General features: G+C 35.9%; 1 protein-coding gene across 1 annotated transcript; it reads right to left on the bottom strand.

Moving 5' to 3' along the window:
• Window positions 1-2,420: 2,420 nt before the first annotated feature.
• On the bottom strand, window positions 2,421-4,703 carry LOC114172199 (basic helix-loop-helix (bHLH) DNA-binding superfamily protein). Its single transcript, XM_028056804.2, has 2 exons — window positions 4,494-4,703; window positions 2,421-4,262 (listed from the first exon to the last, which is right to left on the bottom strand). The coding sequence occupies exon 2, from the start codon at window positions 4,164-4,166 to the stop codon at window positions 2,646-2,648; it is 1,521 nt and encodes a 506-aa protein (XP_027912605.1). The 5' UTR covers window positions 4,167-4,262; window positions 4,494-4,703; the 3' UTR covers window positions 2,421-2,645.
• Between the last annotated feature and the right edge of the window lie 11,974 nt (window positions 4,704-16,677).

The following is a 16,677-nucleotide window of genomic DNA, read 5'->3' as shown; positions in this document are numbered from 1 at the left end:
TTCTTTGAGCATCACTAATTTTCATCTAATAAATGGATATCCATATAAAAACAATGCACCAGTACAAATCAAAGAGTGAAATTGTCGCTCATAACAACCAAACCTTCACCTACTACACATGTTATTTATACACCTTTCAGAATTCATTATGAGTGAATAGACAAGAAAAAAAAGTGAGCAGCAAAATGAAAAAAAACAAAACAAAAACCATGCTATGATTAGATAAGATGTTATTTTTACTAAAAAATAATAATTATTTTCTTTGTTTAAAATGATTAGGATTGTAATTAGGAGTTATTTTTTTAGGATGGTGTAAATAGTAAAAAATTAGTTAGACTTTATCAAGTTTAAATATATCCAAAAAACATGTATAAGAGGGCACCAAGAATAGAGGATCAATACTGATCGAAGTCTAAATTTAACTTGTATATTTTCGATAAAAAAGAGTCAACAAAGGGAAAATGTGTCCAATTATATGATGGACGTCCTTGGAGTAGGAGAGGAAGGAAAACTATGGAGAATGATGAGGAGGAGATGGAGTGCAGCGGAATTTGGAGAAATAGATGAAAGTAGCTCTCGGAAATGGAGAATTTGGTGAAGATGAAGAGTAGAAGTGGAGCCATGGTATGGAAGGTGGCTAGGGGAGATGAAGGAGAAGGTTAGCCATGTATGCTCTCAAATTAATAGAAGTGTGGAATGATCTCAAACACTAGCATCTATTAGCAATTCAAGAGTAACCATTACAATATTTGAGTGGCTCTATTTATAGGCACATGGCCGGCCAAATGAAGAGAAAATGCAACAAAGATGAAATGCAAATGTACCTTGGAGAAGAAGCTTGATTGGAGACCATGTGATGTAGTAGATGAGTCTTGATGATGCCAAGTGGCATATCACACTCTCCTTGCCCAAGTCACACGCACCATGCTTCCATCACATTCTCCTTGCTTAGTTCATGCTTTGCTTGCATCCAAATGGAGAGTCACTCAACTAATTCTTGGCCAAAGGTAGCAAATTGGGCTCGGCCCAATTGATCCCAAAAAGTGTTCTAGCTTTTATTGAAAGCAAAGCCTAAAGAATGGTCCAATTTAAATCTAGACTACTTCCTTCATGCATCATCTCATAATTTAAAGATTTCTTTAACCCATGTGAATAATGTAAAAAGCCCATAATTGACTTGATCATCTTGTGAGAGACCCATGTGAATCTTTCTCATCATTCTTCTAGTGATTGGGCCTTGATGTGGGCTTGGACTTGTTGATGCATTTGAGGTTGGGCTTGTTGGGGTCACATCATTATACATGGGAGAGTTTTTCCTTTTTTCATTTTTTGAATTTTCAATTCCAAACCTTTCCTCTTTTTATTTTCAAATTTTCAGCCAAAGAGAGTGAATTATAAATCTCTCATTGTATGTAATTAGAGCCACATCTTGATATCATTTAGAAGAATTTTGGACTCAAACTATAAATAACCATCTCCGGTCTTTGTAAAGTATCTTTTGAATTATATTGAAATATGAGTTTTTAAGAAAAAAATACTTGTGTAGATTATCATCTACTTTTAGTTGTGCCTTGACTCTTAGAAGACAAGTAATGATTTTTTTCTTCGACTTATATCGAGGAAAAGGATTTCTTCATCTTTAAAGATGTTTTTCTTTTCTTTCTACAAGTATCTCAAACCTATTTTTCTTTTCTTTTGATTCGTAATTATCTTTTTTAATTATTCATATTCTTTTCCCTCAAGAATTTACTTTGATTTTATCAATTTTTGTCTATGCTGAATTATTTATTTAATCCTTACTCATCTCTCATAAACAAATATTCACACTTATGTTATTTTTCTTTAGGGGAATGTTATCAAAAGTGATATTGCAAATTTCCTAACGTCGTCATCCATTGGTTCATTAAAATTTATTTTTGTGCATTAAAATTTACTAATATTTATTTTATTTTAATCGCAGCAAAATGAAAGTTGACGTTGGAATTCTCCTTGGTTAACAAAAAATTGGTGTTGGTAAACGTATATATTGCTTTTATACTTGAACCATCTCAACTTAGGAATTTATGTTAATTTGATCTGAGAGATTCAAATTTCCAACAATCATTGTAGAATTATCCTTAATCACTTTTTCATCTCAGTAATTAATAAATATCCAATTAAACGTATCACATAAAATAAAATAATGCAATATATACATAATTTTAAGCCCGAAGGGCATTAAAGAATATAATACTTTGTGCGTCATTTATTTCAAGATAAATATATTAATATTGTACTTTGAAGAATAACATTCTCAACAATAATATTATATTAAAAAAAAATTGCTTCAAATAGTCCAAAATTTGCCAGCTGAGTAAGCCAAAAAACAAAAATATGTTGATCCCATGTTATGGCATTTTTTTTTTCACTTAGATTCATGGTTATAGAAAATATAGTTCAACTTAGATTATCCATCAACTGAAATTCAACTACTAATCAACTTAGGTACATAATTAAGGTTATGGATGATGATGTGAACACATTTTAAAACAGATTACAAGTAACAAATAACACTAAGAACAATCATATGTCAGCCTATAAGACAAACAGAGAGTAATTCTAAGAAGACTTAAAGAGCATCATTGAGATGCTACGTAAATATGATCTCATGGACAATTTTTGGATAGGGCCGCTTCAAGCTTTTCTTTCAACTGTATGGCAGCAGCCTCCCCTCCCTCAGTTCTTATGGAGAATGTATGAATGATTTTATCATCTGTAGTAGAAACATTAGTGTCTTGAGCCACAATTTGATGCTCCCTGAAAGTTTTAACAACATCAGAAACAGGGTGAGTATCTAAAGGGCATCTCACTGTCACAACTGTGTCATCCTCTCTTTCCTGAAAATCCATATCTGGCAAGGATAACCTCTGGTCCTTGTTGTTAATCATGTTCTTCTCAGCTTCCAATACTTTGATCTTCATCTGGAGATCAGTAATGAAGGTAATGGCATCACCAAGCAAAGATGCCTTGTCCATTTTAGATATATTGGGGACAACAGCTCTTAAGGCGTAGAACCTCTGGTTAAGCTTCTCACGTCTTTGTCTCTCTGCTTCAACATGATTCAGTGGTTCCTCTCTCCCATTGGCAGGTTTTCTACCTCTTTTTCTGGGCTTACGCTCATCTGCATGAATTGAGGACGTGTCTTCATTACCGAGATCCAGACAAGGAACCCTTGCTTGAGCATTAAAATTCCCCCCCATCATTTGATTCAATTGAGGGAACATCTTCCCTTCACTACTGTCCCCTAAAGTTCCATTGGAAGAATTTCCATAAGCATGGTTCACCCCCAGTGCTTGAACTTCAAAAGAGTCTGAAGTAAAACCAGGATCATCTTCCACCTTTGGGGAGAAACTAATGGTTATAGACTGCGATTTTGTATCCCCCAGGCTTAGCTCGTGCCCAAAAATCTTCGGAAACACCTTAGTTTGTCCCGGACTGGATTCCCCAAATGCTGTCTTGACCATCTCCACAAAACCCTGCTCTTCAGACACCACTTCATTCGAACCAAGCTCCACCACCCCAGATTTCAGAGGAACAAAAGCAACAGTTTGAAGACCAGCCACTTTCCCTAGAAATGATCTAGATTCCAATTGATTTAAACAACCAGCAGCATCAGATGTCCAAATCAATTTACCAGATTTGAATGAACTCCCAGGGCCACATGGCGAATCAAAACCGAATATATAACACATTGAGGATAAGTAAAACATGAGCAAATCAGACAACCTATCCAGTCTTGCATAATTAGCCTCTTTCGACACATACCCACCAAAGCAGGCATCAAGCTTCTGCAGCACCATCTTTCTCAACTCCTGCTCATCCTCCTTCCCAATTCCACTCCTCTTCCCTTTGGCATCACTGCAATGCCCATCACCCCAAATCAAGGCAGAACCACCAGATTTCAAACCAGCAACTTGCCAGAACACTGCATAGTTCCACTTGGAACCCTCAACAAGCTGGCACAACCTCTGTCGGTGGGACGGCTCAGCACCGACAGAAGGAGCAACAACGCTGGAAAAGACGTTATTGGAAAGTGCTGAAATGAAAAACGCAACAGCCTCTGCACCCAACACAGACTCTAACACACCCTTGTCTTCTTCGTTCACACAAAACTTCTGGCCCATCATCTTTCTTCCTCCCTCCTACCTCATATATATCAAGATCAAAACTTTTTCCTCAAAAACGTTTCACTGGGATCTCACCCAAGCTTAAATTTCCAAAACCTAAAAATTTGCATCAAAAACCCTAAAATCAAACCCTTAAGAATATCCAACCAAACCCCACAAACTTCTGAAATTCATGACATGTGTCTTTCCAATTACTTATAAAGGATGATTATCACCACCAATCTAACTTAGTCTTGAACTCCAGCTCAGTGGGTCGCAAACCCAATGAAAAATGTTTACCAGGAACAAACAAATTCAGCATAAAAACAAAAGTAGAAACAGAATTACCTGAAGGCTATTGATTTGGCGTGGTGATGACGAATAGGGAGACAGAGAAAACTTTGAACAGATATAAGATTTAGAAAACCTGAGAAAGAGGTTCCGTCTGAGATCTGGAATTATCAAAACTATTTGTTCTTCTTTCCTTTTTTTTCCTTTTTCCTATTTTTTTTTTTCTTTTCCTTCTCCTGTTAAAGTTTATTATTACATGGTTCATGTATATCGTGGCACTAATATGTCCTCTGAAGTCTGAACAGAACATTGAACCACAAATATTCTTAGATTCAATATCTTACAAATATTTAAAATTTTAATAATGAAACTTAATTATTTTAATAGTTATTAGTTTAAAGAATTTTTTTAAAATTTGTATTGTGTATCTTGATGAAGCAGTTAATTTCAAACTTAACAATTTATACTTATAATTTTTAACTAAATAATAATGTAAAATTGTTCCAGACATTAATTCTAGAATTCATTTCAGGGACATTAATCATAATAGACAAAAGAACAATTATTCTTGTTAAAAATTTGATTGTTAATCATGTGTACGGAAAACATTTTAACGGCGGAAAAATTAAACTTACGTTTATGACTTTTATATCATAGGATAGATTATTCTATTAGTCGTAATTTTTATAGAAATTTTAACCAGTTTTTTTTTGCTCAACTAGGTCTTTATTTTAAAAAATCCATTGTAATTAAATCTTTCTGTTAGTAATATACTACTTGTGTTAATTATGTGTCACGTGTCAACATGTGATTTTTTTAATTTTCTTTTTATTTTTAATTTTTTTATAATTTTTAAAAAAATAAAATAATTGTCACGTGTCAAGTTGATGTTGTGCCACGTGATAGAAGTACTGTGATGTGGCAATGTCATGCGTCACTATTGTGCCACGTTACAATTTTTTTAAAACGGAATCAATTTCAAGCCTATTCTAAATTTAATTTTTATATAAATTTACAATGATAATTTTATTATAATTGGTATTTTTAACAAAATTAAGTTTATTTAAATGTATATTTTGCATTGAACTTTATTTAAATTTTGTTTTAGATATTTATACATCTATAATATATAGATAGATTTTAGAGTTCTTTTGAAAATAACAACTTATTAAATTCAAATATAAAATTTTATAACAATTTAAAATAAATATATTTATTTAAAATTTTAGAATTCATTTTATAAAGTGATTATTTTTAAACCAACTCTAACATTTGCCTATAAATCATTGATATATAAATATTTAAAAAAATATTTAAATAAAGTTCAATGTAAAATAAAAACTTAATCTGGTTAAAAATATCATCGTAACATTTATATATAGGTTAAAAGTTATTTCGGTTTGAATAGGGACGAAATTGTTTTAGTTTTAAAAAAATTGGGACAAAATTGAGACAAAATAACAAACACAGGAACTAAATTGAGAATCTTCACATTTAATAGTGACATGTGACACTGCCACTGTCACATCACACTGCTTCTACCATGTAACAGAACGTTAGCTTGACACGTGACAAATTTTATGTTTTAAAAAAAATGATAAAAAATTAAAAATTAAAAATAAATCAAAATAATCACGTGCTAACACGTGATATATAATTAACGCGGTTAGTGTACTATTAATGGAAATGATCTAATTGCAATAAAATTTTCAAAATAGGAACCTAATTGATACAAAAAAAATAAGGGGACCTACTTGATATTTCCCTACAAAAATAGGGACCAATGGAATGATTTAACCTATATCTTATATATATATATATATATATATATATATATATATATATATATAAAGGAAATACCAATAGAATTTTTTATTTATTTTTATTTTATTATTTGTAATATAATTATTAACTGGTTTATTAAGAAATTGTTATGAAATAAAACGAATAATAGAGGAAATAATAGATAAGAAACAATAGAGAATAGAGAATAGGGAGCAACTCATCTGTGTATTATTATTGATAGGAAGAGTCCTATTTATAGATACAACATGTAATCCATAAAAATCAATTTAGTTAATACAAATATTTACATAAAGAGTAATGAATCATATGAGTATCAATCATATGAGTAAATGTATCAATTCAATGGATAATCATTAATTCATAACATTTCCCCTTGAGTGTCCATTGATAAAAGAATGTGCCTCGTTAAAACCTTACTAGGAAAAACCCTTTAGGACAAAAAACCTAGTGAAAGAAAAAGAGTACAACATTTTGTATTCTTTAATACAATATTGTTCATCACATATTCTATTTCTCCCCCTCATGTAACTTACATCATTAAGGTGACGGAGTCCGAACTTGTGAATCTTTTTCTCAAAAGTTCTTCTTGGCAAAAACTTCATAAATAGACTTGCCATATTTTCACATAAATGAATTTTTTGGATATCTATATCATCCTTTCAATTGAACAATACCCTATTGTCTTCATATATGGTTTTTAATTCCATCTTTGTCGGGGATAGTCACAAGTTTCTTGCACATGTTGAATTATAGACCTTAGCCAAAAATATTCACAACTTTCCTTGTAATTTTATATGATTAGACGATGTTGCTACTATGGTTTGTTTCATATACCTTCATGAAACCATTGTGATACCATATGTGAACAAACATCTTGTTTGTGATCAACCATTGTGACATTGTGAGAATATGTAAAATAACATGCATATATATAACCCATTCGTCTGAATCTGAATCATTTGGATGGAATAAGCTCATATTCGTAGTACCCTTAAAGTTACGAAGTATATGTTTTACTCCAAACCATTTTCTTCTTGTGGTTGAAGAACTATATCTTGCTTAACAAATTTACAGCAAAAGCAAATGCAATATTAGGTTGAGTATACTTAGCAAGATGTATTAGTGTTTCTATGACACTAAGATATGGTGCTTTTGGACCAAGAAGATCTTTATCATTTTTTTGAGGTCTAAGAAGAGTCTTTATTAACATCTAACGACCTCACAACTATTGGAGTGCATAATGGACATGGCTTGTCCATTTAGAACATTTTAAGCACCTTAATTATATAAGTCTCTTGACGTATAAAAATAAATTTATTTAAATACTCAATTTCTAATTTCAAATAAGACTTTGCCCTTCAAAGATCATTCATCTCAAATTATTTCTTTGACTAATTAATTGCCTTTGTGAGCTCATTAGAAGTTCCAACGATGTTTATGTCATCTACATAAACAATAATTATGGAAAATTCATTTTTGGATCTTTTCATATAAATACAAGAACAAATAGGATCATTTCTATATCCTTCTTTTAATAAATACTTAATAAGACGGTTATGCCACACACGTCTTGATTGCTTTAATCAATAAAAGAGCATGTTCATTTTTATTGAATAACCCTCTTTAGAATTTGTCTTATTGGGCAAATAAAATCCTTAAGGGATTTTCATATCAATATGATTCTCAAAAGAACCGTTCAAATAGGTTGTAACATCATCCATTAGATGTAAATGCAAACCTTGTTGTGCAATGAGAATAATCGAATATTGCAATGTTGTTGCATCCAATACTAGTGAATATGTTTTTTCACAAATCAATACAAGGTTTTGTGAACAACCTTGAGCAACCAATTATGCTTTGTATCTAACAATTTCATGAAATAAAACGAATAACAAAGAGAATTATAGATAATAGACAATAGAGAATAGAGAATAGGGAGCAACTCATCTGTGTATTATTATTGATAGGAAGAGTGATGAGTTCAAATTTTTGCCCTCATTTAATATTTAAATTTGGGGATTTAATTGAATTTTCTGTGCTTAAAGATTGATTTAATTAGGATTTGTGATTATTGGATTTATTGAGTAAGTATGGTAAAAGTGGCGTAAAAATTGATTTTAGTTGCATAAAATATTATTGGATATTCTAACGTTTGTTGATGCAGCTGGAATTTATTTTTGGTCAATTAATAGTGTGATTTTAAAATATTCAAAGTTACAAAATAAGTCCAAAATCAAGAAATTTTGAAAAAGAATAAATCAGGAGCTAAATGCACCCCCAGATTTTATTTGCACACTCCTCCCTCAAGTGGACCACAAAAACCTGTTCTGCACCCCCAGTTTTCACTAAGTTGCACCCCTCCTACCACTTAAACTCCACTCAACCAGATCATGCCATGTGGCAATCCCCACCTTTTAAGATTAGCCAACCATAAGCCGCCACGTGTCATAATCCCCACCTCACCAAATTGACCACTTAGACTCTGCCACGTCATCATCTTCATCTCCCAAAACCCTAACCCTAATTTTCTCCTCTCCTTCCACCCACCATGGCAGCCGCCGCCGCCATCACCTTTTCCGGCCACCACAGATCACGCAGCAGCCATGGAGCGAGTTCTTCTTCCTCGTGCTTCAGCCATGGCAGCCCCTTCCACCGTCAACTCGCCGGAATCTGCACCATAACTCCACCACGACGAACCACCGCGAAGCGCCGCCACCTTCTCCGCACCACGAACAACAACGCACCTTCTTCTCGATGGCAGCAGCGAACGCGAGCATCCACCACGCCACCACTAGCAGCGAGGAACAGATCGGAACAGCACCACCGCAACAGCATCGCGACGCCATTTCCTTCTTCCCGCGAGCGTTCAGCCACGACCTCCGCACCAGATCTACGGCCTTCGCACGCCACAGTTGCAGCACACACATCTCCTCGCCGCGCCACCACCATCTTCCTCCATTCGCGGCCGTCACAGAACCTCGTGCTCACTACGAATCGCGCAACCACCTTCACCTGCAAGAACGCCAGCGCAGCCACCGCAGCAGCACTCTTCACCGGAGAAGAAGACGAACCTGCACCAGTGAAACGCGCGTCAGCCACCACTGCAGCAGCACCACCGCGTCGTGCCACCACGCCGTCAGCCGCGCCGTCACGAGGGAGGGAGAGGAGTGTGAGAGTGAAACCCTAATTCTGGAGAGAGAATCTGCACTGCCACGTGTCAGCATCTGATAGGCAGTCAACTGGTCAAACTCTGGTCAAACTGGTCAAACTCTGGTCAACTGGTCAAAGTATGCAGTCAACTCTGGTCAAAACTGCAAATATGGCTAAATGAGAGGGGCAGAATTGGAAATTGGACAGGAATTAAGTTGCTAATTAATTAAATAAAAATAAAAGATTTTAGCAACTGACAGATAAAGCCCAAAGTCCAGTGGAAGCCTATATAAAGAGACTTAAGGGAGCAGAAACGAGGGACTGACAATTGACAGCTTACAGCTTAGACACTTAGAACTCTCTGGTTTTGGCAGATACCATCTCCACCACATCTCTCATTCTCTTCTTTTATTTTCTTTCCTTCATCATATTATCATGTATTCCATCAAAGCCATGGAGGGCTAAGCTTTTAGGGTTGATTCCACTGTAATTTCTTAAATGGATTCTGAGGTTAGATGAATTTATATGTTTTGTTATTTTGATTATTGTTGTGGTTTTTGTTTATCTATGTCCTTTGCTTCTTAATCGAATAGAAAATAATGATTTTAAATCTACATACATGCTAATCATATGAGTTAAAAGGTTTTTAAATTAAATTGAGACTTTACTTTGATTTTGTTTAGAAACTTTCATTTGATTAAATAAGTTTTTGCCAATAATTGAGACTTTAATTTGATTAGAGGTAATTACTTTAACTAAAATTAGTCAAGACTTTACTTTGATTAATTAAGTTTTCTATTTGGTAAAGAAACAAAGGAATAGACATGATTAGGCATAGTAAAATTAATTGAGACTATACTTTGATTAAATTTACTATGGACAATCTAAACAATTCTCACTTTTAATTGAGACTGTACTTTGACTAAAAGTGAGGATGCCAACAAATGAATTGAGTCTTTACATTGATTTATTTGTAAATCAACAACAATAATTAATTTAACAATAATCTCTAGATAACCAATGAAGAATCTTATTTAGAAAAAGCAGTGGAATTGACCTATTTACTATTACTGTGTTTACAATCTTCCGTGTCATTTTCTTTGCATATCAAAACCCCCCTATTTTTATAGTTGCTAGTTTAAATTGCATTTTTGAGAATCAAATATTTGAGATCAATTTCGTATTCGTTGTGAGACGACTCAGGGTTATCTTAACCCTAACTATTTTCTTCACTACAAACTGACAATACTGAAGTTGCTAAAGTAGTGGTAATTTGATCGCCCAACGACAGCAATATCAAATTTGGCGCCGCTGCCGGGGAATACGGTTAGTATTTCTTTTATTTTGATTCTGTTTTTATTTATTTATTTTATTTTATTTTATTTTTATTTTATTTTTATTTTTATTTCATTTTTATTTTTTATTTATTTTACGCATATACGTTTGATATAGTTTGTTATTTTGTAGTATCTAGTTTTCTGTTAATATATTCCAAGCAAATTTCTATTTTTGTTTTGATTAAGAATTTCTTTTAAGAAATTTTTGAGACTAGTTTGGAAAGCTCTGTCTAGGAAAGACTTGGTATTTAAGTTGTCCACTGTGACGCACCTCTCTTTCCTGGGAGTAGACCCAACGACATCTTAATTCATTTCTTTCTTGAAATCTTTCTCCAAAACAAGAATAGGAAGAAAAAAAAAACACACAGGGAAACACTTTCAGGTGGACTTGCATAGTGCATGACTCGGGCCAATCCGGGTCAATTTTATCAACTTGATTCAGAACTTGAAAGGAACTTGCGTAAATCACGTAGGAGACTTGAACTCAGGTGTTCTACTGAAGGAGCACCATCATCATCTGAACCTACCACTGAAAGTGTACCACTAGAATCACCTCCAGTGATTAACATATCTTCTGATCCATCACCTGAACCAGAAATTCAAGAAGATAGAATGGAAGAAAGAACAATAAGAGAATTGGCTTCACCGGATGCAGCAATTACACAAAACATGTGCATCCAATATCCAGATGGAGAATGTGAGCTTAAGTCTGGGTTAATCCATCTTTTACCCAAATTCCATGGATTAGCAGGAGAAGACCCGTACCATCATTTGAAGGAATTTCATGTTGTTTGTTCATCCATGAGACCTACGACAGTGACAGAGGAACATATCAAGCTTAAGGCTTTTCCATTCTCATTGCAAGATGCCGCTAAGAATTGGTTATACTGCCTTCCGCCAGGATCCATCAATACCTGGGAGACTCTGAAAAGATTATTTCTGGAAAAGTTTTTTCCAGCATCTAGAGTTGCTGCTATTCGCAAAGATATTTATGGGATAAGGCAACAAGAAAGAGAAAGTCTTCACGAGTATTGGGAAAGATTCAAAAAGTTGTGTGCTTCCTGTCCTCATCACCAAATAAACGAGCATCTCCTCATTCAATACTTTTATGAGGGATTGAGTATCATGGATAGACAAATGATAGATGCTGCAAGTGGAGGGTCATTGGTGGACAAAACGCCAACAAATGCAAGACAATTGATTGAAACTATGGCATCGAACCATCAACAATTTTCCACAAGGAGTAATTCTATAACTCTATTGAAGGGAACCCATGGAGTAGAAGCTTCATATGTTGCAGATCACAAGAAATTAGAAGGGAAGTTGGATGACTTAGCAGCCATGGTAAGGACCTTGACAGACTTACAGAAAAAGCCTATCCCTTCTACTTTATGTGGAATTTGTGCTTCTACTAATCATCCTACAGAGGCTTGTTCTATGTTAAAAGAGACAGGGACGTTAGACAATGAACAACCTCAGGCATATGCTGCAAACATCTATGGCAATAATAGACCACCTCGGCAGCAATACAACCATGATTTGTCCTCCAACAAGTACAACCCAGATTGGAAGGAATATCCCAGCCAGAAATGGGGAAATCAACAGCCTCAACATCAACAAGTCTATGTTCCACCTCAACAGAGGCAACAACCACAACCAGCGGCAACCTCTGGTGATTCAAACATGGAAGCAATGATGAAAATGATGGCTGACATGATGAAGGGACAAATCAATGAGTTGAAACAGACGATGGAAGCAACCAATCAAAACTTGCAGAACCAGATTGGACAAATGGCAAATGAGTTAAATCAGATGAAGTCTCAACAAGGCTCGAGTAATTTGCCTGCACAAACTGTAATCAACCCGAGAAATGTAAGTGCTATTACTTTAAGATCGGGTAAGCAAATACAAGGTCTTGGGGATGCCCAAGAAGATGAAGATAAGGACAATGAAGTTGTACCTAATGATGAAAGAGGAAGATCAGATGAAGCAACACAAGCAACATCTGAAATGCCTGCATCTAGTGATAACTCCAGGTTGGTATCCCCTAATACTTCCTCTGAAAATCCTTCTCCTTATTCTCCTCCTCCTCCCTATCCAAACCGTTTGAAACCAAAAACTAAAAAGATGGAGGAGTTAGACAAAGAAATCCTGAATACTTTCAAGAAAGTGGAGATAAACATTCCTTTGTTGGATGCTGTGAGACAAATTCCTAAATACGCCAAATTTCTCAAAGAATTATGTACACATAAAAGGCGTATTATGGACAAAGAGGTAGTGAACATGGGAAGAAATGTCTCTAGCTTAATTAAGAAGCCTGCAGTCAGAATGCCACAAAAGTGTAAGGATCCAGGTATGTTTTCTGTTCCCTGCATTATAGGAAGTACTAAGTTTGACAATGCTATGTTAGATTTAGGAGCTTCTATTAATGTAATGCCTTTATCTGTTTTTACTTCACTTCATCTTGGACCTCTTAAGTCTACTGGTGTGGTCATTCAGTTGGCCAACCGTAGCATAGTTAACCCTGCAGGTGTGCTAGAAGATGTGCTTGTCCGTGTGGACAAGTTAATTTTTCCTGCAGATTTCTATATCTTGGACATGAAGGATGATGAAGGAATGAGTTCAACCACAATCATCTTGGGAAGACCATTCATGATGACAACACGTACCAAGATAGACGTGCATGCAGGATCCTTGACTATGGAGATAGGAGATGAGAAGGTGCAGTTCAACGTGCTAGAAGCCATGAAGCACCCAATTGAAGACCATTCTTTGTTTTGCATTGATTTATTGAGTAATGTAGTGAACAATTATGCTTTTGGACTTTTGGACGTTTTATCTGGTTTTTCTTCTTCTTTGGATTTTTCTTTTTCGAATGTTTCGGGCTCAATTTTAGACGAAAGAGAAAATTTTAAAACAGGTGATGTTGAGGACGCGGTGTCACTATTTGATACCTTTGTAGCGTCCAAGTGTGATGCTGAGGTGGCTGAAATTACCTTAGGCAATAAAATGTTGCCATCTGTGGAACAGCCACCCACTTTGGAGTTGAAACCTTTACCATCTCATTTGAAATATGTTTATCTTGAGAGGGATGGGAAACTCCCTGTTATTATATCTGCCTTGCTTAGTAACGAGCAGGAACAAAAGCTATTGCAGGTTATCAAAGATCACAAGCGAGCAATAGGCTGGACTTTGGCAGATATTCCTGGTATTAGTCCTTCTTTCTGCATGCACAGAATACTCTTGGAGGAGGATGCTAAGCCAGTGAGGCAACCTCAGAGGAGACTGAATCCTCAGCTGATGGAGGTTGTGAAGAAAGAAGTCACCAAGTTGCTACAAGCAGGTATTATATATCCTATTTCTGACAGCACTTGGGTGAGTCCTGTACATGTGGTCCCCAAGAAATCTGGGATCACCGTGGTCAAGAATGAGAAGAACGAGTTGATTCCTACTCGTATTCAGAATAGCTGGAGGGTCTGTATTGATTATAGAAGACTAAACCAGGCCACTAGGAAGGACCACTTCCCTTTACCATTCATGGACCAGATGTTAGATCGATTGGCAGGTAAGTCTCATTACTGTTTTCTTGATGGATTCTCTGGGTATTTTCATATTTGTATTGCCCCAGAGGATCAACATAAGACTACTTTTACTTGTCCATTCGGTACATATGCTTATAGAAAAATGCCATTTGGCCTTTGCAATGCTCCTGGAACATTTCAGCGATGTATGATGAGTATTTTTACAGATTTGTTGGAGCATTGTATTGAGGTTTTTATGGATGATTTTAGTGTATATGGTTCATCTTTTGATCATTGCTTGTCTAATCTTGCTAGAGTCTTGGAGAGATGTGAAGAAACTAACCTTGTTCTAAATTTTGAAAAATGTCATTTTATGGTGGAACAAGGTATAGTTTTAGGTCACGTTGTTTCCAAGAATGGTATATCTGTAGATCCTGCTAAAATTGATATTATTTCACAATTGCCTTACCCCTCTTCTGTGAAAGAGGTTCGATCTTTTCTTGGACATGCAGGATTTTACAGGAGGTTTATCAAAGACTTCAGCAAGATAGCCAACCCTCTCTCCAACTTGTTGCAAAAGGATGTAGTATTTGACTTTGGAGAGAGGTGCAAAGATGCATTTGATACATTGAAAAAGGCGCTTACCACCACTCCTATCATCCAGCCACCTGATTGGACATTACCATTTGAGTTGATGTGTGATGCATCAAACTTTGCAGTAGGAGCGGTGCTTGCACAAAAAGATGGGAAGCTATCACATGTGATATATTATGCTTCCAGAACGTTGGACACAGCGCAGGCTAACTACACCACGACTGAGAAGGAATTATTGGCTGTTGTGTTTGCCTTGGACAAATTCAGACCGTATATACTTGGTTCCAAGGTAATTGTTTATACTGATCATGCAGCATTAAAATTCCTTCTGAAGAAAGCAGATTCGAAACCGAGGTTGATCAGATGGATGCTACTGCTCCAAGAGTTTGACATTGAGATTCTAGACAGAAGTGGAGCACATAACTTAGTAGCCGATCATCTTAGCAGGATTGAAAATGGAGAAGATAACATTCCTATTAAGGATGACTTTCCTGATGAAGTCCTCCTAGCATTGACTGCTGTGAAAGGTATGTTTCCTGAACCTTGGTTTGTTGACATTGTTAACTATTTGGTTGTTTCTGCTATTCCTCCTTCCTTCTCCAAATATGAAAGAATCAAGCTAAAAAGTGAGGCAAAGTACTATATCTGGGAAGACCCAATCTTATGGCGCATTGGTAGTGACCAAGTCATAAGGAGGTGTGTTCCAGATATCGAGATACCTCATGTGCTTGAGTTCTGTCATTCGTCTCCTTTTGGTGGACATTATGGCACACAAAGAACAGGTAGAAAGGTGTTAGATTGTGGATTATATTGGCCTACTATTTTTAAAGATGCACAGAGGGTATACGAAAATTGTGAGTAGTGCCAAAGGGCAGCCAGATCCATTACAAGAAGGGATGAAATGCCTCAACAACCCATGCTATATTGTGAGGTATTTGATATTTGGGGTATTGATTTTATGGGTCCTTTTCCTCCTTTTGGGTTTTCTTATATTTTGCTTGCTGTAGACTATGTCTCCAAATGGGTGGAAGCCATAGCTACAAGGACTAATGATTCTCGAGTTGTTATGAGTTTTGTCAGGTCTAACATTTTCTGCAGATTTGGGATACCACGAGCCATCATCAGTGACCAGGGGACTCATTTCTGTAATAGGCTACTTGAGAACATGTTGAAGAAGTATGGGGTGACACATCGCATTGCTACACCATATCACCCCCAAACCAGTGGACAAGCAGAGATCTCTAACAGAGAGATTAAAAAGATACTAGAGAAAGTAGTGAAGCCTAGTCGAAAGGATTGGGCCACAAGATTGGATGAAGCACTTTGGGCGCACAGGACAGCCTACAAAACACCTATAGGTATGTCACCTTTCAGGGTGGTTTTTGGAAAGGCTTGTCATCTACCTGTGGAGATTGAACATCGGGCCTATTGGGCCGTGAAAGCATGCAACTTGGATTTGGAAGAAGCAGGAAATGAGCGAAAGCTTCAGTTGCAAGAACTAGAGGAGATTAGGCTTGCAGCCTATGAAAATTCAAAGTTTTACAAAGAGAAAACCAAGAAGTTCCATGACCAAAAGCTTGTGGCTAGGAAGGATTTCAAGGTAGGCCAGAAGGTGTTACTATACAAATCCAAGCTTGGTCACATGAGTGGTAAGTTGCGTTCTACTTGGGAAGGATCATACATTGTTACAGAAGTCTTCCCTTATGGAGCAGTGGAGATCAAGGAAGAATCTTCAGCAAGAACTTTTAAAGTTAATGGGCATCGTCTTCGGATATTCAATGAAAATCAAGATATGCTGAACAAGACGATGGATGGGATGAACTTGACGTCTCC

The sequence above is a fragment of the Vigna unguiculata genome, chromosome 7 (genome assembly GCF_037176805.1).
Source record: "Vigna unguiculata cultivar grain cowpea cultivar isolate G323 ecotype 2 chromosome 7, ASM3717680v1, whole genome shotgun sequence".
NCBI classification, from domain to species: domain Eukaryota; kingdom Viridiplantae; phylum Streptophyta; class Magnoliopsida; order Fabales; family Fabaceae; genus Vigna; species Vigna unguiculata.
Note: the sequence above shows the minus strand (reverse complement) of the source record. Positions and strands in the feature narration are given on the sequence as shown.

Excerpts from the sequence above, each read along its gene's own strand:
- LOC114172199 (XM_028056804.2), bottom strand. The coding sequence starts at position 4,166 with ATGATGGGCCAGAAGTTTTGTGTGAACGAAGAAGACAAGGGTGTGTTA.